This window comes from Cololabis saira, chromosome 1 (genome assembly GCF_033807715.1).
Source record: "Cololabis saira isolate AMF1-May2022 chromosome 1, fColSai1.1, whole genome shotgun sequence".
In the NCBI taxonomy this organism is placed as follows: Eukaryota; Metazoa; Chordata; class Actinopteri; order Beloniformes; family Belonidae; genus Cololabis; species Cololabis saira.
Window position 1 is genome coordinate 40,190,131 of NC_084587.1, and position 26,337 is coordinate 40,216,467.

A 26,337-nucleotide genomic window follows, 5' to 3' on the forward strand; every position below is an offset into this window, starting at 1 on the left:
CTTTTTTCTTTATTTATTTATTGTTTTTTTCTTCAAATGGTTGAAAGATTATTTAACACAAACACACTGCAAGTTCCTTTTAAATATGTTCTTTAAACATGTATGTACAAGTATTTCCAGTTTATATTCTGCATATTTTTAAATATTCATCATTAGTACCCCCATAAATTCACTACAGCTACCGAATGCTAAGTTATTAGAAGGGAAGGAAAGTAACAAAGAGCAACATTTTCCAGGATGCAAGTCACTAACATCCTAAGTACACTCACGCGCCAACTATTGGAGACATTTACAAGTGTTGCATTCAGTTCCCAGTTGTTTAAATCATAGAAAAGAAGATGAAGTCAGAGGATGGAAGATTTTTTTTTTTACTGAAATATTAATACTTAGTTTTTATATATATATATATATATATATATATATATATATATATATATATATATATATATATATATAGGTGTGTATATGTAAATAAATACATACACATAACTAAATATTAATTTCTCAGCTCCATAATGAATGTTTCCAGGTAGCTGATGGAGTATTGAGTTGACGTTACGAGTAACCAAGCATACCGACAAATGATTCAAATTAACAAAGTATTTACAGACAATAAAATTGTTATATGGATTAAAATAAACATTTACAAAAGTTATATGTGGCTGCAGGCAGATTATTATCTAAACAGTGCTATTAAATGGGGTCACGTTTTACAGTTGCATTGAATTTGATCTAATTGCATTTCCATAAATGAAAACATCTCACTGAAGCAAGATTCTGTAGTTTGATTACATAAACGTTTGGATGCTCAACAGAAATTTTGCAAGTTGGAAAACAGACAAATATTTAGTTTTATACCACTTTCAGTAATGTTATTTCAGACATGTTCATTTGTACATTTCTCGTCGAGCTGTTTGCTTCTCAGCTTGTTTCCGAGCCTTCACAAGTATTTATATAACATCAGTCATGAAATAGCAAGTCATGTTGTTGTTCAGAGCCATTTGTCCTGCCAGGAAAGATGGGAAGAACGTAGTTTCAAAGCTCTGAATAGTTGGAGGTTCACTTGTTGGTGTCCAGTAGCTTATCCTCGTCAAAGAACCTCTCCACCATTAAAGTCAACTCCACATGTTCACTTCGTGGACTTTGTGCTTTGTAACATCAATGAATGATCTAAACTACTTATGAATGAACATTATAATATTTAAACATACCGTTATCAGATGTTATGTACAGTTGTCTTTAAAGCTCCCTTTACTTCGGTTACATCCATTGTCTCATTTACAAACATTCAAGTATTCCTTGAATATTAACTGTGATTCAGTTCCCAAAAGCCTGCAATAAAGTAATGCACCCGTTTCTTGAACCGATTCAAGGACAAACACTGCTAGTTGTAGTTCTCTGAGTAAAAGGAAGTTATCTGATGTCAAGGTTGCGACATGGAGTTGGAGCCATATTGAATTTGGTTACATAACAGCACACTGGGTGGCTCCACAGCAGTCCTTAATAATGGCCACTCCTGATTTGGTGATGAAGGGTTTGTTTGGAGGCATTTCTGGGATTTGTCTCTTGGGCTTTGGAGGATCTTGTCATAAAAATGGAGAATGGGGAGATTGTAACATTTAGTAAGTATATGTGCACAACATATTATTTTGCCATGGTAAATAAGTACACATTTTAACCTCTTAACTCACTTTGGGAGAGTTTGAGTCTTTGTTCCAGAGGACTCAGCTTCAGGGTGAGGAACTCTGCCATCTCCTTGTCCTCTTCTTTCTCCCTTTGGTACAACAGGATCACACGTTAGTTAGATGCAAATGTCCTGGCACGTATCAACCAGTGACTAGCCAGTACCGTCCATTCTTAGTTTCTGCATTATCTTTATTAATAAAACACACCTGTCTGAGAAAAAAAATCCCCCATTCATTTGGTTCTGACATTTCATTATCAGCAGAACGGTTTTTGCAACCCAAAATAGTTAAAAATGTATGGAAAACTACAAATGGTAATTGCATTGCAAACAACATAAACCCAACAAACTGCATGAAATGTCATCAGCTAAAATTGTTAATATGCATTTATCCCCCTGACACTGAGCAGAAAACGGACTGATTAATGTACCGGTATATCCATTCCTTTATTTCAGGTCAACAAGACGTTCCAAGTAATGACATTTAAAAGAAAGAAAAAGAAGCTACTGTATATCTGACAGGCCAAAAGATGATTTGATGAGGACAAATGGGCATACACATTTGTCAACAAATGTGTGTGAAAATAGCTGAAAGCATGAGGGATTTGCGGGTTCCTCCTCTAGTGCACACAGAAGGGAGAACAGGTATTGGATACACTGCTGATTTTGCAGGTTTTCGCATTTGCAAAGCATGTAGTAGTAAACTCTTCAACTGTGAGTGACAAAAAAAAATCCCATTGTATGATTTTTAAATAATTAATTAGCATTTTATTGCATCACATAAGTATTTGATCACCTACTGACTGAGGCCAGATGTGATCACATCTGTGACTCTGATGGTATCTTGCCTCAAAACAGGCCTGCCATGGATTCCAGACCAAATATGAAATACCGCCATTATAGGATCTACTTTAATGATGTCGTAAACTTTGGTCATGTCTCCCTTTCCCTTCAGGGATGACTGTACATTTTTCAACATGATAATGCAGAAAACACATTGAGCCCTGCAGAGGTGTGGCTGAGGAAGAGGTTGGTATTGGAACTGGCCGCAGTGTTGAGCTGTACCCAACAGAGAATGTGGCAAACATCTTCTTTGCTTGGGAATCCTGTGTCATAAAACTTCTTTGTTCGATAATACCCCTTTGCAGATGTTATTCATGCAATAAAGCACCCGCCCAAACCATCACAGTAACAGGCATTTTAACTGGGTGCTAATGAGCTTGAACACCATCCCTTGTGTTGGTAAGATGCCGAAATCAATGAGAAATAACCTGACAATAGAACTGTTTTAACTTCATCTCAGTCCGTCTTAAATTAGTTCAAACCCAGAGAAAGAAATCTCCTTTTGAGATGTTTGAATTCTTTTTTCAGTTGGGGTTTTAATTTACCCATGTGTATGTACTGATGAGCCGTGTTCACTAAAAACAGTTTTCAGAAGTGTTCCCAAGCTCATGCAGCAATTTTCTATCTATAATTATACCTATCTTTAAAGCAGTGTTGCCCCAGCGACCAAACATAACACCCATTCAGTACTGGTTTCTTGCTCCATGTGTACAGAGATTTCTGTAGATGTCCTGAATGACTGAACGCTATGAAATATCTTGGATGTTTAGAAAAAAAAAGCATCTGATACACTATTTTTCAAATGAAGACAGTTTTAATGTCAACCCATATTCTGCTTTTATATACATTTTTCTTTATCCCACTCCCATGTTTAATTACAAACACGGTTATAGACCACTTGCGTGCTATTTTATTTAAATTGATATTCCATTCTTTATACAAAAATACTAAGACTGCTTTTGATAGAAGTATTTAAATCTTAAATCCGCATTTTATGTTACGTGTTATATGATTTGTTTCACTAATCCCATTTCCACTGTTTTCTCAGCCATCCAGCATGTGTAAATAAAACGTTCAATTGCAGTCGGCAGTGCTTGATAAACTAGAGACATGAACTGTGTTCAATGTGCGATCTGTACCTTAATCTCTCCACCTCAGCATCATCAACCAGGAAATCCCTCTTCTGTACGAGCTTATGGATCTTCAGGATCAGCTCCTCTTCCCGCTGCCTGTGCTTCTTGTTTTTTTCCTTCTCTGTACGAAAGTAAGAGAGACAATAAAACAGAGTTAAGTGATCATGCAAAGAAGCACATTGAGTAAATAGTGTTGTATATTAACTCCTCATGTAGAACATCAAATCAGACACAAACTGGATTTCTTCTTGTTCTCTTTTATCGGGTTAGGAAAATGAATTTGTTACGCCTTATTTTACCATCACATGTGAAGCAGTTTTTCACAATTCATTACAAGTTTAGAGGTAACTACAGTAAGTATTGAGGGAAATAACGCTTGACTCAGATGAAAATTCAGATGACCCAGCTTTCCACCAGTGCATAAATGCACCATGTATGGATGAATCTGTGAGGCTTCTTGGAGACGTGAACAGAGTCTCAAATCCATTTGTGTGTATCTAGAGCTTTGTGCGCGTGTTTCAGGCCATTCGTGCACGCATATTTAACGATTTGTGTGTGTAGGAGGCTTTTTGAATTCGTTATTATCGTTTTGTCCGTAACTTTGACCAAGTTACGCACGCACAAATCTAATAATACACACAAATCAAATAATACGCACACACAAATGTTTTGAGTCGATTTCTCTCCATGGATTGTTTGCTGTAGTAACAGTAGGCATGCTTTCAGATGAACATCGTTCCAACTGGGTCTGGCTGTAACATGTTGTGGGGGGGGGGGGGGGGCTTTCTTTGTGGCCTCAGGACAGTTTGTAGTCAATAATTAAGCCATGAATGATCCAAAGAATGACGAATTATAACAGACCGTCTGTTTGTGAAGTAGTTGAACTAGTAAAACTGAAACCAGGACTAAAGGAACTGAAGATGGATATCGATACTGAAAACAAGCAAATCCAATAAGGAAATGCATAAGAAAGAAGAAATGGATATACACAGATGCGAAGATTGATTTAGAGCTGGCAATACATGCAGGAAACTCCTCAAACATCACTTATGACAGAATGTGCATAGAAATGGTATACAGCTACACAAAACACACAAATTGCAACTTAAGTCAATTTAACAAATACATAAATGACCTTAAACACCAATTACGCAAAACGTGGATTCAACAATTTCTTCTAATATAACCTCTTAGACCAAAAATGACTATAATAAATACATGTAATGATGCCTCCATTTCCTTGGGGAGATTTTTGTCAAACATAAAGTGTTTGCTTGTCAATACTGACAAGTCAAAATGTTAAATGTACTGTACGTTCCTCGTCCACTTGTTAAACCTTTGACTGCTATTTTTGGCTAAATTAATAAAATTATAAACATAACACATTTTTTTAGTACTTTTCATTTGCACTCATGTTTGATTGTGGACAATAAAAAACAAAAATCCACATAGTAAAAGGTGGTATTAATGTGGATCATGTGAGTCCCTCTCCCTCGTAACTTTACTTTGTCCCTGGGTTTTTGAGACAATCATCTCTGTGTAGTTAAGTATAACGAAACCTACTATAAATCACGTTAATAAAAAATAAGCACTCTATTTATTTATTTATTTTTATGAGTGCATGAACAACATGAACCTCTGTATGCACACATTCAGTTCTGAGTTTCCTGAGATCGATGTTATACAGTTCTTTGTTATCTGTTTGTGGGGAATATGTAGACGAATGTGTGTTAACGGTACCTGGTACTGTGACAATCTGTCTCAGCTCCTGTTTTAAACTCATGATGTCTTTGCAGAGCTGAATGTCATCCATCCTGTAAAAAAGGCAGACAGGAACTATTACTTGCTGGCGTCCATCAGATTAAGGAGTGTCTGATATTATTAGCCTCTCCTGCTTTGGAAATCCAAGTGAAATGATGTCAGACATGCGTGATTAGAAGTTTATAGTAAATCTTCAAAGAAAAAACAGAGGAGGCTGTTGCAATCATCTCTAATCATCAATGATGAGGGGAAAAATGTAGCATCCATTATTCATCTTTTGTAACTATGTCAAAAATAAAATGACATGACATGGTGTTCTCAAACAGAAAATGGTCATCACAAGTTAAAGACTTTAAATCTTTAAACATACATCTAAAAACAGAACCATGTGCATTTAAAACATATCCACACACATAAAGCCTGACCTGAATATTAGGTCAATAACAGTTTTTCACAAATACAATTTTTAATTATGAATTAAATAATGTATTTGTTAGTTAATAAATCATTAAAAGTAACCATTCATTGAAAACAATAACTGCTCATGAGTGACAAAAATGAATAAATGTACAATTAATATGTAAATAATCAATCACATTTTCAGAACTACGGTAATTGAATCCTGCACACCAAGCACATTTTCACAGCCTCTGCCTCGTATCACATGTCAGGAGTCTGAGTGCATAGATGACAAACGTGCAACACAAGTCCATCTTTCACGATGCTCCCCTGATTCCCCCCCTTCAGTTACATTTCTCTTCTCGCTCCCGTAATCCCTCCCCTTCGGCTGTGGGCCAGTGGCAGTTACTGCACGTTTAATTCTCATCTTGATAGATCAGGCTGATGACTCATCCACAGCCTTCTTCCCTCCCTCCCTCCCTCCCTTTGCTTGCTGCTCGTTGCTCTGATTTACACCTCCCTCCTCTCTTATTTCTCTCCACAGAATGTTTTAACTTTTCCTGTATTTCTTGTTCTTCTGTTTCTTAACGCCATCTTTGGATCCTAGCCACTTCCGCGTGTGTGAGTGTGTGATTGGGTTATTTGGGGTCAGCTGAGATGCCCTAATGAAGCCTTTCAAGTGAGAAAACATGATTGATTGAGTAGATTCTTTAAGTATATCGGCCTCATTGGCGATGTTAACCAATACACTGCAGATGTTGGAAGTGTGATGGTGTTTTTATTGTCGCAGCCTCTTATTATCAGTTGCCATCCTATCATGAATTCATGAATTTCTAATGCATGTGTAGGCATGAGTGGAGACTGCAGTTTGGATTTTTATCTTCTTGTATTTATCATTAAGCTATCCATCCATGTTGATGTTTTTTTTTCTTTTCATTTGCTGTGATAAATATATTTTACAACTGGAAAACAGTCATTTAAAATCATTTTATTTCGATTTCATGTATTATTGAAGCTGTAACTGTTGAAATATATGTGGTATTACAACATTAGGAAAATGCATATTTGTATTGTTATTGTCACGTCCTTTTTAAAGATACCTTCTACATGATCATTATAAACAGTGATGAATGAATGAATATGAGCATTAACAATTAGGAGCTTCCAATGTTTTACATTATTGGCGTCCCTTACTAATTAACCAGGAAAGCTCTGTGTCTAATTCATGTATCATACTGAAACATCGCAATTTGTCATATTGCTTTCAATCAGTTAATTTGGGGCAGGTAATGAACCACAAAGCGGAAAATGAACTGTGTAATTCGGTAGGATACACATGTGAGACACCAGTTATAGGACTGCAACTTTTTTTCATTTCATGTTCTAAAAACTACATTCCTACGTAACATTATAAAAAACAGGAAAAGCAAATTACCTTAACTACCTTACATAAATGTTAATAGTGTTAAAACCAGGCAGTTTTTAAATAATTATACTGCCATGCTGAGTAAAAGGTACAGAGACATTATTCCTGACAATAAAACAACATGCAGTATTTCACTGTTCATGAAGTCTATTATTAATTCATCTGCTGTTGACATATTCAGTGCTGAGAATAACAAATTGGGTGTTTTCAAACAACTAAATTATGCCTTAAGGAATTATTAGTTAAATATCTTTGCAGTCCGTCACAAGAGTCCCAAAAGTATCACGGAAATGGGATAAACCTCATTACCCACGTTAATGACAATGGCAGCTATTGCTATGACACTACATATTGTTTAGTTTAGTTTATTGTTTTGCACAGTTTTAAAAATATACAGGAAGTATCAAATATAAATACTATAGGTGCAGGAAGAGGCAAAAAACCCATTGATTCATTCAATCTGTACTCTTCAGATTGTTGTGGCAGGAATATGTGAAACTTTATGTGAAACTTGCATGAAGCGCAGCTCCGACTCTCGTCGCACCAGGACTTCCCGTAGGCGCTGGATCCGAGTCATCTCCACCTCGATCTCCTCCGGAGACATCGTGCTCTCTGCCATGGACACATCTGAGTGACCTGAGAGGCAGGAAGGGAGGACAGGGAGAACAGGGAGCAAGGGAAGGAAGCACAGTAACCATTCAATAATGAAGCTAAAGAAGAAGCAAAAGGAACAGGAAACCAACAGTAAGGTGCAGACTTCGTGTTACAAATTGTAGACTCCACTGACACAACAGCCATCTAAAACACAGCAAGAAGGTTTCTGGGCCGAATCCTGGCAGGAGTCTTTCTGTGTGAAGTTGCCATATTAGCCCTGTGTTTGCATGGGTTTCTCTGGATATTCCATCTTTCTCCCACTGTCCAAAAACAAGTCCTTTTGCCTCAATATTTGTGTTTCCAACACCCAAAATATTTCTAAATAAACACAACAAAACCTAAAATATCAATACTGCTTCAACATTAACACAGTGTTGTCACTTTTCGGTCGAACCACCATCAGATTATGCAGCATTAGAACATGGCAGTCTTTGGTTGGAGGCCACCATGCACGTGCATCACGAAGAGCAACACACTTCCGACACAATGACGCATTTTCAACTGTGGCTTGTGGAATATTGTCCCATTCTTCCTGAGGCGCCACACAGAGCTGCAGTATGTTTTCTGGAGCTGGGACATGTTGTCTCACCCTCCGATCACCCCAAAGGTGTTCAATCACCTGCCAGTCTCTCTTGAGCGAATGGTTGAATGAGACACATGCAGTGGTCCTGACAGCTGTGGCAGACAGACATCCCTCCGCTGAGCGGGCCAATAGCATGCTCTCTCATCACCTGTCACATCTGTGGCATTGTGACAAAGTTCCAAGTTTTGAGGTCTTTATTGTAGACGTTGGAAAGATTGCATTTATGTGTGGAAAAAAAATCAGTAATCTTACAGGAAGTGGTCATTTGGAGTCAAGACTCCAAAAAAACTGAGTTTTCACTACCAATTTCTATTTTGGGACATATGCAGTACTCGAGTTGAGGGGGGATGAGGGGGGATGGCATCCCCCCTGAAATAAAAATGGTCAAAATCATCCCCCCTGTAAAACTGCCATCCCTCCTTTCCATCCCTTATGTCATTTCATCAATGAATGTGGTTTTACTGCTATTTCAACATTTAGAGTCATCACCAGAAAAATAACACCAGAAAAATAACTTATTTGACAATTTTCACCTGTTTCAGGTAAATTTTCACTTAAAATAAGTAGGAAAATCTGCCAGTGGGACAAGATTTATCTTCTTATTACAAGCACAAAAATCTTGTTCCACTGGCAGATTTTTCTACTTATTTTAAGTGAAAATCTACTTGAAACAGGTGAAAATTGTTGTTTTTTCCAGTGATGAGTCTTGTTTTAAGTGTAATGAGATTTTTTTACTAAAATGAGACATTTTAACTAGAAATAAGACAAATATTCTTGTTAAGATTTTGAGTTTTTGCAGTGATCCATTTTACTTATCCTGTGAAGGACAGAGTCATATTGATAAGTTCAGAAAACTGTTTTTAATTGTTGTGTTTTGATGTATTTGATGTAAGCCCAGTGGATATTTAAAGCTTACAGAAGGCTGCATTTAACTGCTGCTATGTCATTCCTGCAGTATTTCTGCAGGTGTTTTGGTCAGTGCTATTATTTGTAATATATTATATTATTTGTAATCAGCACAAATTATCTGTCCCCATATGATAAAATCCACCATCCCCCTGATTTCTTTTTACAACTCGAGTACTGGACATATGTAATTCAAAGTTTATCTATGCAGTATGTGAGTTTATATCTTGGTCAACTTATATAACAGGTTGATTGGTGACTTAATTGCCCTGAGTGTGTGTGGTCACTTGTCTGTATGTGGCCCTGTGATGGACCGATACCTGTCCAGTTAGTGTCTGAGTTAGAAGAAGAAAAATGCCTTTCAAAGAAAGTTTAAAACCTATTCATAATGTACAACCAAACACTTATTTACAGGGACATTAGAGGTGCAACGTATGATACTGAATGTTACTCTTGTACATCAGCTTCTAATAAAACCAACTGAAACCTAACTAGGACTTGAAGTCTAGCAATAGCTCATATAGGCTTCACATGTCAGAAAAGCTGGGGCGCTGAGTCTGATTTCATCTCTTTAAAAGGGACCCTTATAGCCTAAGACCACTGTTTCTTCAAAGCAGGAACAAAGAAGGAACCAGCAGAGAACTGGTGAGCCTTTAAAAGACTTAATTTCCTTTTGTGATCATTGATCCTACTCACCCTGCAAAGAAGAAATGATTCCCTCCTCAGAGGCTTACACTATTTACATCTTTCATTGCAATCAAACCAGCCTGATGCAAGCATATACTGTAGATCACCAGCTGGACGTGCTTTCCAACCTCTTGCACCAACACAGTCTGCATTTGTGCCACCGTTCATGGATGCTTGCTGAGGGAGGTGACTCACCACAGCAAATAGAAACTTGCATAGGTTGTTAGTGAGTTGATGATGGTGAATCATCATCCAATATGTGATGACAATAGATGCTGAGGCTAATTAAAGTTGGTATCATAGAACTGCACTGTGGCACAAGGTAAATTTCCTTTCTTTGCACAGTCTGCTCCCTCGCTCAGAGTCACACATTCATCTTTATTAACACCAACCACCAATTAATCAGCGCTTGATCACTAAAAATGGCAAAGAGCCTGCGATAACAGTTCCTCTTCTTATCAGCCAGCACAGAGGGAATAGTGAGCTGGGAGTTATTTATGTGGTTTGTTCACCACAGACACGCAACTGCAAAGTCTGACACCAAAGCTGCTTCTCTCCTATCAATTTGAATTACCCCTCTTTCCTGCAAACAATTCAGCCTTTTCTCCAGGGTTATCAGAGACTCTGCATGAGGCAGCAGGGAATGTGAATGAGATCCAGTGCAGACACTCCTGATAAACCCTGCAGTCGCCCCACCGCCATTCAGAGTAGAAACAAACACATTTTTAAAAAATCACGGCAAGTGAAAGGCCACAACTTAAACTGCACACAGCCCCTGCAACGTATGCTGGGAATTTACTCATATGTTGTTGGACTTGTGCTTGTGTTTGTCGGAGTAAGAGAGACAACTGCAATGACCCGAGCTGTGATCTAAAAATAACCACTGCGTTTTACATCTGGGATACATCTGGAAGTGTCTTCTCCCTGCTCCTCTTAAACGATGTATCCTTGTTGGAAATACGACATGTGAACAAACATGCTATCTCAAAAAAAGCATCTGTCATCCTTATTGTGAACATGAGATTTCGGGGAGGGATGTGAACTCCAGTGGTTGTTGTCTGTCGTGGTGGAGTCAATGGAGTGAATGAAAACTTAACCATTATTCATCGAGCAAGAAAAGAAAGACGGACTTTGATTTGAAGAAGGGTCCTGGTTTATTTCAATCCTTAATGAACGAGATCATCACAATTATCACAACACATGTTCTGGGTCTCTGGAAAGCGCCTACAGACAACTTCTTTTGTAATAGACGCCATATAAATAAAATTGAATTGAATTGAATTACCGGACCGAAAATAGCCTTTACATTCAGCCTTTAGCAGAACAGACAAAAAGTCAGCAGAATGAAACAAAGGAAAGGTTTTGCTGTTTGTTCTGTTCATTTCTAAGTGAACATGACAACCAGAAAACACACAGAGCACCTTTATACTGGTCAGTGTTAAAGCTGCTGAGCTCATTCTCCTGGTAGCCTGGGATTCATACACAATGCAAACGTGTCTCTGTGATTACAAAAGGTGACATTTATACAATTAATAAAAGCTGACCACTAAGGATGGGCGGTATGGACTAAAAAATGTATCACGATAATTTCTGGCATTTATCCCGATAACGATAAAAATGACGATAAAAAAAATACCAATTCAACTCCACCTTTTCAACTATAAATCTATCTCGCTCTCAGATCCGCCATGTTTGTTACACAAAAACGTCATCAACAGGAATTTATCTTTCTTTCTTTCTTTCTTTCTTTCTTTCTTTCTTTCTTTCTTTCTTTCTTTCTTTCTTTCTTTCTTTCTTTCTTTCTTTCTTTCTTTCCTTCCTTCCTTCCTTCCTTCCTTCCTTCCTTCCTTCCTTCCTTCCGTCCTTCCTTCCTTCCTTCCTTCCTTCTTTCCTCCTGCTCTCTCCTTCCTTCTTCCCTTCCTCTTTTCTCCCTACCTTCCTCCTTTCCTTCCTTCCTTCCTTCCTTCCTTCCTTCCTTCCTTCCTTCCTTCCTTCCTTCCTTCCTTCCTTCCTTCCTTCCTTCCTTCCTTCCTTCCTTCCTTCCTTCCTTCCTTCCTTCCTTCCTTCACGTACGTTGTGCGTGGATTTAACGCAGAACCATAAATCAGTTTTACACAAAAACATCATCAACAGGAATGTATAGTTTTTACCGCAAGATGACAAATTCTTACCGTGAGGAATTTTTTTGACGGTATATCGTGAACGATAAAATATCGCCCATTCTTACTGACCACTATGACCTTTCATATGATGGCACTTAAACTGATCAGATGTCTGACTTTATCATGCTGCATGGTTGCATCCAAGTTTGAAAATGCTCTACTCCTGAAAAAACCTTCTTGACTGGGACAAATTCACAAACCGCTCAATAGTCCAGATAACACAGTAATTGTGTAAAGATTTAGGCCTTTTGGGACCAATAAAGGCTGATTTATGGTTCCGCGTTACTTCGACGCAGAGCCTACGCCGTAGGCTCTGCGTCGGTGTAACGCGGAACCATAAATGAGGCTTAAGGCAGCGCTGCTGACACAAACCCTCCGTGAGTCATTTTAACCATTTCAGGACTACGCGTTGACGGAGCTCCCTGCATGGGAGCCGGACCCCGAAATAACCTCGACAGCAACTGTTTCATTGTGAAACAGTAAGGTATTTAGACGCTCACCTTTGTCCGCGGTCCACGCCGTCTCCGACACCGCACCGTAGCTCCGGAGCGCCCGCTCCGTGTCCGACAGAGATTTCTTCATTTCCATGTCGGGTGGATCTGCCTGCGACCGCCGAAACCGAGAGATTATGTTGGACTTTCGACTAAATAACGTTTCCCCCCCTTATTTGCCTTTCACCCGGTGACGAGGGACCAGCGACCCGAGAGGCTGAGCATCTTTAGTGTTTCAAGCCGCTGTGGCTGGAGGAACGGAGCATGCGCAGAGCGCGCAGGGACGCGAGAAGCTGACGTCCGAGATGATGGTAGAAGCAGCACAGGTAGAGAGATCAGGGGCGTCAATTCATTATGGCAAGGTATGGCAGCCGCCACACCTTGGCTTCAAGGGAAAATGTAAATGTTTGTTTTTTAAATACATTTATGGAATTACTCTGTGTCTATTTGTATTGATTATTCTATTACTTAATATAGAATAACTACAAATGCAAATCAGAACAACATGATCGATTTCACTAGTTATTATACACTGCAAAAACTGAAAATCTTAACAAGAATATTTATCTTATTTCTAGTTAAAATGTCAAATTTTTAGTAAAAAAAAAAACTCATTACATCTAAGACAAGACTCAAAAACAACCATTTTCACCTGTTTCAGGTAGATTTTCACTTAAAATAAGTGGAAAAATCTGCCAGTGGAACAATATTTATTTGCTTGTAATGAGAAGATGAATCTTGTTCCACTGGCAGATTTTTATACTTATTTCAAGTCAAAATTTACTTGAACAGGTGAAAATTGTCAAATAACAAGTTATTTTTCTGGTGATGACTCTTGTTTTAAATGTAATGAGATTTTCTTTAACCCCTGCCTCTCACCTAAAATGAGCTGGGATAGGCTCCAGCAGACCCCCGTGACCCCGCAAGGGATAAAGCGGGTATAGATAATGAATGAATGAGATTTGTTTTACTAAAAATGAGACATTTTAACTAGAAATAAGACAAATATTCCTGGTAAGATTTTGAGTTTTTGCAGTGTGAGCGAGACTGCATTTGAAAAAGTTCCAATTTTCTTGACCACACAGATAAGCTCCATAGCAGACTTCTGTGATGAGTATTTGCTGGACGTGTTGATTGATACTCTAGTTAAGTTCTGTGACTCGTGACCTTGCCATACCTTAGCTTTGACTGAATTGACGCCACTGAGAGAGATGCCCCAAAAAGTTGGTGTTTCATTCACTTCATTTTAAAATTGAATAGCTAACGGGGAGCTTGTCTCTCGGAACTTTTACTTCCCATTTTTAACAGAAATGGAAAAGGTTAAGTTGCTGGGTGCCGTTTCATTTAACAAGATCTGATTAATATGCTTATTTCTATAATTGTTTTATTACAAATTTCAAAATAACTATCTAAATTGGTGCATTTCTTTTATTTTAAAGAAGTCCCGGCAGAGAGTCCTTACAAGGTGCAAATTAAGCTCTATGGCCTATATTCTCGATGTAAGAGCTGCATTTGTATCTAAATGATTAATTCGTGTGAGTGAATAGTTGGGATGTCTTCATTGAGTTTTATTTACTTTTTGGGTGATTTTGTGCCCCCTTATATATCTGTCAGTTGTACTTCTTTCTCCTCGTCTGTTTTGTCTTATAATCACACACGTATTTGTGATCAGTTATCACTCAGATGGGCCTATATACACAATTTCAGTCAGTTTTGTCACATCAGTTCCTTAGTGTTTAGTGAGCCCTGTCGTTTTCATGTTTATGAGGTCTGCGTGTTAACTGGGTCTTCCCTGCCAACCGTGCTGCTGGATTATCCATAAACACTGGCTGCTGACTTTTTCTAAACTCAAGCTTTCTATTAACTCAGCTTAAATATGGTTTATCATAATTGCACACTGTTTATACATTCTGATCCTGCTCATATCGGAGTAATTTGCAATTAAAACACAAATATAACACATTTTGGGGCTTATAACTCTCTTAGTTTCATAATGCAGTTTAAGGGGGGCACAAGCCAGTGTCTTCCTTGAGCCTGGATAAATGCAGAAGGTTGGGTCAGGAAGGGCATCCGACATAAAATACACGCCAAATAAACAATAATGCAAGTCGATCTGATTTCCAAACTGGATCGGTCGGTGCCTGGGTTAACAACGACTGCCACCAGTACTAATGGAGGTTGAGCTACTGTGGGTAAAAGAAGGAGAGGAGGAAGGCGTGAGCATAGGCAGAGAGAGAAGAGGAAAGTCAACAGGCCATGACTGAGTTTGGATTTGTATGAATGAATGTGAATGTAGGGGACAATTACAGGAAAAGCTAGAGTTAGTTGACATGATGCAGATGAGGAAGGTGGATACACTGTGTGTCCAGGAGACCAGATGGAAAGGTAGCAAGGCCAGGAGCCTGGGAGTAGGATTTAAGCTGTTCTATCATGGTGCTGATGGGGAGAGGGATGGAGTAGGAGTTATCTTCAAAGATGAGTTTGTTAGGAATGTTCTGGAGGTGAAAAAAGTGCTGGATAGAGTGATGGTTCTACAGCTGGAAATTGAAGGTGTGTTGTTTCATGTTGTCAGTGGTTCTGCCCCACAGGTAGGATGTGAGGTTGGAAGAGAAGGAGACATTCTGTAGTGAGTTAGAGGAAGTGATGCAGAGTCTCCCCCGAGGTGAGAGAGTGGTGATTGAAGCAGACTTCAATGGACATGGCAAGGCAACAGAGGTGAGGAGGAAGTGATGGGTAGGTTTGGTATCCAGGACCTGAGAGACAGAGGGTGGTAGACTTTGAAAAAAAAGATGGAAATGGCTGTAGTGAATCCTTTCTTCCAGAAGAGGCAGGAACACAGTTTCACTTATAAGAGTGGAGGTATGAGCACACAGGTGGACTACCTTTTATGTAGATTTTGTAATCTGAAGGAGTTTAGTGACTGAAAAGTAGCAGTCAGACAGCAGATGATGGTGGTGTGTAGAACCCTGGTGGTTAAGAAGATGAAGGGGACAAAGGCAGAGCAAAGGGCAAAGGGGTGGAAGCTGAAAAAGGAAGAGTGTTGTGTGGCTTTCAGAGAGGAGTGGAGACAAGCTCTGGAGGAGAATTGCAGAATACTTGGTATCATCTGGGAGGAAGGGAGACTAGACTTGGTGGTGGAATGAGGAAGTGCAGGAGCATGTACAGAGAAATAGGTTAGCTAAGAAGTGGGACACTGAGGGAACTGAAGAGAGAAGACAGGAGCACAGGGAAATGCAGCGAAAGCTGAAGCTAGAGGTGGCAATGGCCAAACAATGGGCATGTGATGATTTGCATACTAGATTGGACAGTAAGGACGGAGAAACTGATCTGTACAGGTTGGCAAAGCAGAGATACAACGATGGTAAGGATGTGCAGCAGGTCAGGGTGGTGAAGGATAAAGAGGAAAATATATTGACAGGAGAAAAGTGACAGGAGTGATGTATGCAAAAGACTACCAGCATGAAAGGAAAGGTGTACAAGACCAGCAATGTTAAATGGTTTGGTGGCACTGAGGAAAGGACAGGAGACAGAGCTAGAAGCAGGATGAATGGAAATGTTGAGGTTTTCTTTGGGAGTGACGATGAGAGATCGGATCGGGAATGAGTACATCATCATGTTAGATGTTTTGGAGATAAAGTGAGAGAGGCCAGACTGAGATGGTGCATGTAGAAGAGGGATAGTGACTTTATTGGAAAAAGGATGCTATGGTCAGAACAGCCAGCAGGTGGTCTAGAGGGGGGTTGGTAACCTAGTGTTTACATAGGGGGGCGTCGGTCTAAAGGAGCCAGGTTCAAGTGCTCACTCAGGTGGGAGGTGAACCACTAGGGTGCCATGGCAACCCCCTTACTGCTCCCTGGCCACTGGAAAGATGCTCACTGCTCCAAGTGATGAGTTAGAAGCAGAGGACTCATTTTGGTGTGTTTTGTGAGATATATACTGACAAATAAAGATGATTCTGTTCTGGAGGAAGAGCAAAGAGGAGATGTGGAGGATGTGGTGAACGAGGACATGAATGTTGGTTGGTGTGAGAGAAGAGGAGAGGATAGGGGCAGATGGACATTGCTCTGAGGGGAACAGACAAATTCTCTTAATTTCATATTTTTTTTATTGCAATGGGTCACAATAGACTATTTCCTATTTATTCCACAACACAACATTTGCAGTTAGTACAACTTGTGCAGGACAAGATCAAATAACTTAAACGTCAAGAGCACCAACATGTTCTTTATGAAATACACAACGGAAAAAAATAAAATTAGAAAGAAATCATATGTGCAAATCAGTTCTTGAATTGTAATATTACTCAGCAGATATAAACGTAGTGAATAATTATTATCTTTTTCAATCCCAGTGTACCACATCAGCATACATATTAGTAATTGAAAAATACTTTGAAAGAAACACTCAAACACTACTATAATGACTATACACCTAGGAATAAAATGTAAGTACAAAATGCATAAACAGTTATTAGTATTCTTTTTTCTGCATAAACAATCAAAGATTCTTAAAAACATGTTGGGAGTGGTAACCTAGTGGAAACCTGTTTCAGATAAAGTCTTCATAAATTACTCCAATATTTCAGCTAAAGTGCAGCTAACAAGGATATGTTTCTTGATATAAAAATGATAGTACCATAAAATATAAGAAACAAAACACAATTTTAATTCACTGTATTATGAAGGGTATAGGACTAATATTATACCACTGAGCTGCGTTCAATTACTGTTGGAAAATACTTTATACTCTAAATACATTCAATGTGCTGGAAGTTATTTCATGAAAAAGTCTGCAGCATCATGACGTCCCACATGTTTCTGTCTGACCTCAGTGAGACTTCAGAAGGGAACCCTGACAGCACAACACCAGCATGTTAGGGTGCACTGGACTTTACTGCTGCCATCTGAACCAGCAGTGTGTGGTTCAGTTTGGTTCCCCCCCCCACAAAAACAAGTGATTCTGCTAGTGTTTGGGTTGAGATGCAGCAGTTTCCTGCACCTTAGGATTAGAGTCTGCTTTTTCTTGGATTGCTTCTGCTTCGTTAGGAGGGAACATCCATGCAAGTGCAGCACCAGCTGTGCCGTCGCCAGTTTGACGGGAGAAGCACAGGAAAGTGGCCCAGACGAAGGCGCAGCAGCCGGTGAAGGTGGTCCGCACGTACAGGGGCACCAAGGCAAAGTTCAGAAACTAAGAGAAACAGACAACTCTTATACTCATGTATATCCCTGTTTGCTGCTTCATCATTTACATTTTCAATTATTTGGATTTATTATTAAGAGCATTTGTTCATTTTTTGTAAGAATTCAGGAGAATTATTGTACCTGATTTAATTTAAGAAAGAAAATCACCATATTGCAAATAAAAAGAAAGAGGTCCTTTGTTAAGTCATCAAAGCTAATGGAAATGTTATAACGTTTCACCATTACGTTCTGTTATCAGGTTAATTCAGAGACTCTGAACTTCAGGTCTTTGAATCTATAGTACAAGTGGACCTTGAAGCATGAACATTCCTACGCACAACATGTTAATATTTACCTGCATGAATGGCCAGAACATTAAGCCCGTCTGAAAAAAGAGAGACAAACAGAGTACAACAGTTATTTAGTGACTTTTCTTCCAGTTTCATGAAGTGGGGGCATGTGACTCGGTAGAACTCAGAGCTATCCAACTGCACCGGCAGACATCCACAAACTCAAATGTCTAATGAGAAGTTGACTGTTTGTATAAACATGACTACCTAAAAAATATAAACCCAATAATAAAAAAAAACAAACTAGGATGCTGTGTAATATTTCCTTAAAAACCGTTTATATGATTTACAAATCTCATAAATCTATATTTTATTTGCATTAGAGGATAAACATATAAAATGTTGACAGTGAGACTTTTTATCATTTGTGAAAAATATAAGCTCATTTTAAATTTAAGACAGTTCTCAAATGTATATGAACTGTTAAAAGAAGAAGAGATGCTACACATTTAGGGTTGCAAAATTCCGGGAATTTTCAAAGTTGGAAACTTTCCATGGGAATTAACGGGAATATATGGGAATTAACGGGAATATATGGGAATTAACGGGAATTAACGGGAATAAATAAGAAATTTACAGAATTGAAGGTTGGCCCTTAACAGGGAACTTAAATATAGTTGGGGGAAATATATTGTAGCATAGTCTTGGCTAAAACAACCAGATTTAATGCAAGTACACTCCTCAATCACATGCACACAGCACATTGCTTACTGCAGGGCTATTGAGGCCACGCCCCCTACAGGCACTGTGCATTCCTCCATCACATGCACAGGTGATTTCTTGAAGCCTGGAGGCCACACATTTGAGCTCAAAGCACAAGACTATTGAAGCCACACATTTGAGCCCACGGACTATATAAAGTCAAGTACGTTTTGATAATATTATGGGGTAAATATATTTGATCTATAATGGTATTAATGTTTAACTTGCATTACGTTTTGATTGGGTGGGGGAGTGGGGTGAGTTAGTATTTACTCAACATTCATGTTTTTGTTGTTCATTAAAATAATTGTTCATACAAGAATAAAAACTAAAGTTCTACTCAAATAAATCTGTTGAAATGTCATGTTTTTGTATTATCTTGCATGGATATGTGTTTATGACAAAATAAATATTTACATTTATGTTTGGATATGATACAGTTTGTTTAAATTACCCCCAATTTCCAGTTAATTCCCATAAATTCCCATAAATTCCCAATAATTCCCATAAATTCCCATAATTCCCATGGAAAGTTTCCAATTTGGAATATTTCCAAAATCCCCCTTGCTTAACTTCCCATGGAAAGTTTCCGGAAATTTTCCACCCCTTTGCAACCCTATACACATTGCTAAACTCTTTGTGGAGATATATTGCTGCCACTGAATTCAAAATTAACTTCAAGTTTTTTCTTCAAATGGTAAGTTTGCTTATTTGAACAGCTGATGTTTTTTTAGGTTCCATTGTGAATACAATAAGGGTATTTTAGATTTGTGAATGATTGTGTTCAGATTTGTGTACAAAAAAAGACAGCAGTGTCTTTTCTGATTCGATATCCGATTTGTCTACAACACTCTATTTGTAGATGAATGTCACAACTTATTAAAGCACTTGAAAAATGCTGCAAGACAGGAACAGCCTGTCTGTAGTCCAAGCCACCTTATATGTGTTCAGGAACTTTTCTCTCCAGTCCTCCGTGATGTCTTCTTTCCCCTCCAAGAAACTGACACCTGGATAACACAAGACATTTTACTAATTAATAATTAAGTAAGAAAAAGTAAGAAAACTTTTGAGGAAACTGTCAGCATGAGCGTTCAGGAAGGTATATGTACAGGAGTGCTCACAAATTAGTGAAGGGCGTGGAAGGTTCTCACAGTAGCCTACTGCCAGCACAGCAGATTTGAACACAATTTGACCAATGTTAAAGCAAATAAAAATGTATTATATATGTAAATATGATGTATATCCACATATATAAAGACACAATGACCTCAGATCTAAATTGAACATAATGAACATATATTGAGGTCATGATTATATCATCTTTAGAGTCATATAAATATGTTGTGTTTATACACTTGAAATAGCAACCTCAAATTTTCATTGCAGTGTTACAACAAAGATCACGTTTTCTACTTTAATCATCACTGGCAGGCTGTTTAAAAAAAAGTAGATTCCTGAGGAAAACTATATGCACAATGAAAGCAATATGTTGATTTATGGAGCGATACAGAAAGATAGTTATGTTTTATAAATCTCAGTCATCCTTTATACTTGTGCACAAATCTGACATTAAGCCTACCTTTCTCTACAACTGACAGTACACACAGTTATTTCATCATTTTTGTGTATAACACTGCTTTACTACACCTTTTAGGACAAGAAATTAAAAAATAACACTAGCAAAGAAGAAGCATTTTATTGAATCATTTTGAGAAGGGAAGAATAAACATATTTTTACATGGTTGTCTGGGTTTTATGTATATATATATATATTTCTGCTGAGCTTTATGTTTCATTCCAGTTCCTTGCATCAGTCGGACTGTACACATTTTTAAAATTGAAATAAATGAGTGCAATTTTACAAATTCATTCTATTGTCCCTTTCATTTTTATGCCCAGGATTATTCATGCCTACATATTGTCAACTTAATTTCATTTTTAAATTAACATACATCCATGTATTCCTGCTTTTCACGTCTGCAACACTGAAGGAGGGATAATAGAGCTAATTAAAGGGTGGATAAACAACTATTTTCTCACATAGGTGATGTCAAATTGTAATTAAAGTTTGGTATAAATGCACCATTTACAGAAAACTGAATCTCTAGGGAGAAAAGATTGGCAGACCATCTCAACTTTGTCAACAAATGTATTAGAAAAATCACTGAAATGTTTAAAAACACAGTTCCTTAAAGAACAACTGAAAGAGATTTGAATAGGATCATAAGTTTGTAAAAAGCTACAGTAGAAACCTAAGCTTGATGACCTGATCACTCAGATGTCACAATGACAATAACTGTCATTCATCAACAAATGATATAACCACATGGGTAAGAGATTACTGTGGGAAACCTTTGTACTTGTACAATACGTCTCAGAGCCATATGAGACTTGACCAGATCACATCGTCTTTAGTTTTGGAGGGTAGAGCTGTTGAGTTCAAGATTATGATGAATTTCGTACATTTTCAGTTGACAAAAATGCCATTCACTTGGTTTAACCTTGATTGTACAGTCCAGAGCCTAGTAGTGAGCAGCTTTCTGGGCCTTTTGTAAATCACTTCCTGGTTCATAATAATAATAATAATACAATAAATAATAATAATTTATAATAATAAAATAATAATACAACTGTCATTAAAGATCAAAAGTATGAGTCATGTGTCACGTGTCTCTTAAGTAGAGAAGAGTATTAGGGCCAGGCAGGAGAAAAAATATTTGAGAGGGGAAGATTTTTTTTATTGTGCACTTCGAGAAAAAAGTCGAAATGTCAAGATTAATGTTGAAATACAGTTTCGAGAAAAAAGTTGAAATGTCGAGAAAAAAGTCAAAAGGTGTGTCCGAAATATAACAGTATATACTAAAAAGTATACTTAAGTTCGGCACACTTTTGAGTAAATATCAGTAGCATGCATTAATTCGGACGTACTATTCAGAGCGCACACGTCACTTCCTGCCGTTGGGAGGAAGTGACGTGTCACAGCAGCAGTAGCAGCGCTCCGCTCCGCTATTTCCCGTTTATTCTGGCCCAAACAAGTTTACATTATATATTATTATTATATAATAATATTATTATACTTAATATTATACTTATGATATACACCGCTGCATTGCATTGTGGGAAGTTTCTGCTCGGCTAGTGTCCATCAATCCATACTAATACATTTCTCCAGAATGAGTATGGATAGTGCATACTATTGAGTACATACTAATGTTTCGGACGCACTAAAAAATCTCACATACTGTTTTTGCATACTCATTAGGGTGGAAGTATGCAATTTCGGACGCAGCCGAAATGTCGAGAAAAAAGTTGAAATGTCGAGATTAATGTTGAAATAGTTTCGAGAAAAAAGTCGAAATTTCGCGTTTTTTCTCTCAACATTTCAACTTTATTCACGAAATCTTGACTTTTTTCTCGACCTTTCGACTTTTTTCTCGAAACTGTATTTCAACATTAATCTCGACATTTTGACTTTTTTCGCAAAATTGTACTTTTTTCTCGAAGTGCATAATGAAAAAAAAATCTTCCTCCTCTAAAATATTTTTTTTTATTTTTCTCCTGCCTGGCCCTAATACTCTTCCGTACTTAAGTGACCTCTACTGGTCAATTATTATTATTCCCCAGAACCGTGAGCAGACCGCTCTGTATACCGTATAAAAGGCTGATTTATGGTGCCGCGTCACACCGACGCAGAGCCTACGGCAGGGATATTCAATTGGCGGCCCGGGGGCCACATGCGGCCCGCCAGGAGCTTTTATGTGGCCCCTGGTCATATTTCAAAAAAGGGGGTGTTTGTTGAAAAAAAAAAAATATATATATATATATATATTTTTTTATAATATTTTTATAACTGGCTACTATGGACTAAAATGGTTGTGCTCAATGCTTAATATAATATTCAAATAAGGAAATCTTGGTGGAAAGTGGTGTTTTGTCATTATGGCGTGTTTTATTAAAAGTAGGTCAATATCAATTTCATTAAGTTTGCACAATGCATGGTTTCAAAATGAACTTGAATTCAAAATAATATTTCTTTATCTGAATATTATATTTAACATTCACAATTACTAAATCTGGAGACAATTAATACATCATTCATATGTAAACTAGATATATTCAAATGTATAATACAAATGTATTATATTTACATAAGTTTTCGTCTTTGAGTGCAAAATACATTTTGAAAACCCCCAAATTTTCAAATTGTGCGGCCCTCTCCATACAGTCCTTTTGCAGATGTGGCCCCGGCCGAATCTAGTTGAATACCCCTGGCCTACGTCGCCGCGTACCCTACGGCGTAAGCTACGCCGTCGATTTAACGCGGAACCATAAATCAGGCTTATGGGGGGAAACGTCGGTTCTGGTTGCATATTGACCACGGCCAGCTGTTCTGGCCGCTCAGTTCACACTGGTGGCCGGTGTGTGGTGGTGCCGTCCCCCTGGCCCTGACCTGTGTAGAAGACAGAGGTGGCCAGCGGCGCCGCCGTCGTCTGGTCCAGCAGCACCTTCCTCACCACCATCCTGGCAGAGTTCCCGGGGAACATCCTCTCCAGGAAGCGCATCCAGATGAAGTTGAAGTTCCCGTGGAAGCCGAAGGCGACGATGGCGACGTTGCGCGTCTGCGTCAGGTTGAGCTGGTCCCCGCGGAGCCGCGTCTGCACCAGCTGGTGCAGCAGGTCCCCGCCGGCGAACAGGCAGCCGTACAGGCTCACGTTGGTCACCCACGGGTGCCGCCGCACCAGCTTCAGAAAGCCCATGCTCTTATTAGACCCCACTGCTAAATAAATGTGGGAATAGGCTGGCTCAATGTGGTTTTACTAATGGCTATGCGAGGGTCTTCTCTACAAGGTCTTGTATCACAAAAGCGCGCACAGCTGTACATATCTATCACCTTATCAGCGAATAAATATTATCAGCGTATATAAATATTGTAACGTTACAAATCAATATAATTTCAGACAGGATAGCCTACTTGCGTATGCCCTTCTGGGCTCCCCGGCCGGCGTGGACTCGTCCTACGTGCATGTCTCTCTCTGTACGTCCTTTTAGCGTTTAGAAAAGAGAGAGTGTTGGGAGGGCGGAGTCCTGGGGAGTAGTGTGTGTGTGTGTGTGTGTGTGTGTGTGTGTGTGTGTGTGTGTGTGTGTGTGTGTGTGTGTGTGTGTGTGTGTGTGTGTGTGTGTGTGTGTGTGTGTGTGTGTGAATCAGGAGTCAATGACACTAACCTCAAGTTCACGTTAAACCTGAGAGGACATTGCTACCAGAATCAGAGAACAGACAAGGAATTCAGTCCTTTTTTACAATCACACACTAATACAGTTGACACACAAGGTTAAAATCTAACCGCATCAATTTCTACCTCATCTCCATTTTTTAAAAGCTATGACGGAGTATTAGGGCCAAACTAAGACAGAAAAATTGGAAAATATGAGAATAAAGTCATAATAATATGAGAATAAAGTTGTAATTAATGAGAACTCTAACAGGAAGAGCACATACGTCTTTTGTGGAAGAGGAGCGGTCTGGTATAGTATAGTATAGTATAGTATAGTATAGTAGTGGTCGACTGCAAGGCTAGTGGTGTTTACATCTGCTGCCATTCAGAGGTTTTGTTGTTTCTCAGGAAACAATGAGGATGATCATAAAGATTTTCCTCTTCCACAAAAGATGCAATTTCTTCCAAGTCTGTGGTTCCTTCTTCGAAAAAGACGCAGTCGTTTTCACAATCGTTTTAAAGTCCTTATACTGATAATAATTCGATGCTGATGTGCCAAAAGATTAAGTATTTCCTTATTTGTGAAACCGATACCAAAATATAACTTTACAAGATTCTCAATATTCCTCATTTTAACATAGGGAGAAGACTGCTCTTCCTGTTAGTTATCGTAATATTATGACTTTATTCCCGTAATTTCCCATTTTTTTTGTCTTAGTTTGGCCCTAATACTCCGTAGTAAAAAGCTAAATTTCCAGATGAAAAAAAAAAGAAACAAACAGAAACGTCTCACTCCTAAACTTGGTTCACCCTAGGCCCGATTAGTGAACCGGGCGAGCGTCCAGGGACACCAGCCAATGAGGGGGCACCAAATGGACCATATGTCACATTTTGTTGTTTTCTCTCTACATTTGCTGGAAGAGGAGCAAACCAGTACAGCAGTAACCAATGATATAATAAAAATACATGATAATAATAATAATAATAATAATAATAAAATAAAAAGAATTGCGTTTGAGTGAGTGCTCTTAGTTGGTTGCTTGTCTTACATTTATTTGTAGTATGAGTGTTGAGCATGTACTTCAGCAATACGTTCATGTAAATCTATGGTCTTTATAACCATAGTAAATTTCCCTTTTTTTACCGTAAAATGTGGGAAGAGTGGGACACCCTGGGGCACAACACTGAGTTAATCTGGGTCTGGGTTCACCGTCAACACTCTGCATGCACACATGAAAAAATATAACTTGTCAAATGAGAAATATCACCAATTCTTTCTTCTCTTTGTCAAAGATTTTCCCCTTTAAATGTATTTTGTAACAGGTACAGCATGTTCACAAGTTCACACAAATTACACAGGATGTTTTACAACCTGTCAAATAACAAAAACTGATGGAAAGGCCATATATTCATTTTCAACAATTTTAAAATAAAAAGTAGAGTGGCAAAATCAGACACTGTTGTATTCAATGACAAATGTATATTTAAATGTAGTTATATATGTAAAAGACTGGAACACTCATACACACATGCAGTTTCCTTAAACAAACACAATCGAACAAAGTGTATAGAAGTATGTCAAAATATCCTGCGCCACTGTCCAAGGAGCATCTGTACTGAAAAACATAAACTATCCATACAATGTAGACTTTAGTCATTTGTTTTGTTTTGAACCAAGTTTCAAAAGAAATATCAATTTTATTGTTGTAGTACAAAGTCCATGACTTGTAATTCTTACCTGGGGTCAAGCTATATTCTTAAGAGAAGTCCAGACGTATTTTTGTACATGTTCTGGTCCACAAATTATAATAGATCTCCAAAATATTAGTTCTTAAACTGATTTTTGTACTTATGAATTTGTACCTATGAATTCACTGGCCAAAGTGACGATCAATGGGCCTAAGACTTCAGTTAAAACAATGACCAGATTTTTAAAATCTGTTTTCTTCCCATGAATTTACCATGTGGTACAGGACAGGATTTGGCTTTTATCTGGGACATCATGTTTGCTCAGTGGCTTCCTAAGAGTCTGACGTTTTTGGCACTAAACTAAAAATGTGAGCAGATTCTCACACTGTAGTTGCAATAATTTAACTTGAGCATTGGAAAAAATAGAGAATGGGCACACATTGAAACAAAGATGTCGACACATTCAATTATATA

General features: G+C 38.3%; 1 protein-coding gene across 1 annotated transcript; it reads right to left on the minus strand.

Annotated features, from left to right (window-relative positions):
- Position 1: 1 nt before the first annotated feature.
- On the minus strand, positions 2-24,004 carry bmerb1 (bMERB domain containing 1). The gene is made up of 6 exons (XM_061722884.1): positions 23,412-24,004; positions 7,762-7,882; positions 5,401-5,474; positions 3,667-3,781; positions 1,692-1,774; positions 2-1,582 (listed from the first exon to the last, which is right to left on the minus strand). The coding sequence occupies exons 1-6, from the start codon at positions 23,716-23,718 to the stop codon at positions 1,464-1,466; spliced, it is 819 nt and encodes a 272-aa protein (XP_061578868.1). The 5' UTR covers positions 23,719-24,004; the 3' UTR covers positions 2-1,463.
- Positions 24,005-26,337: the final 2,333 nt, after the last annotated feature.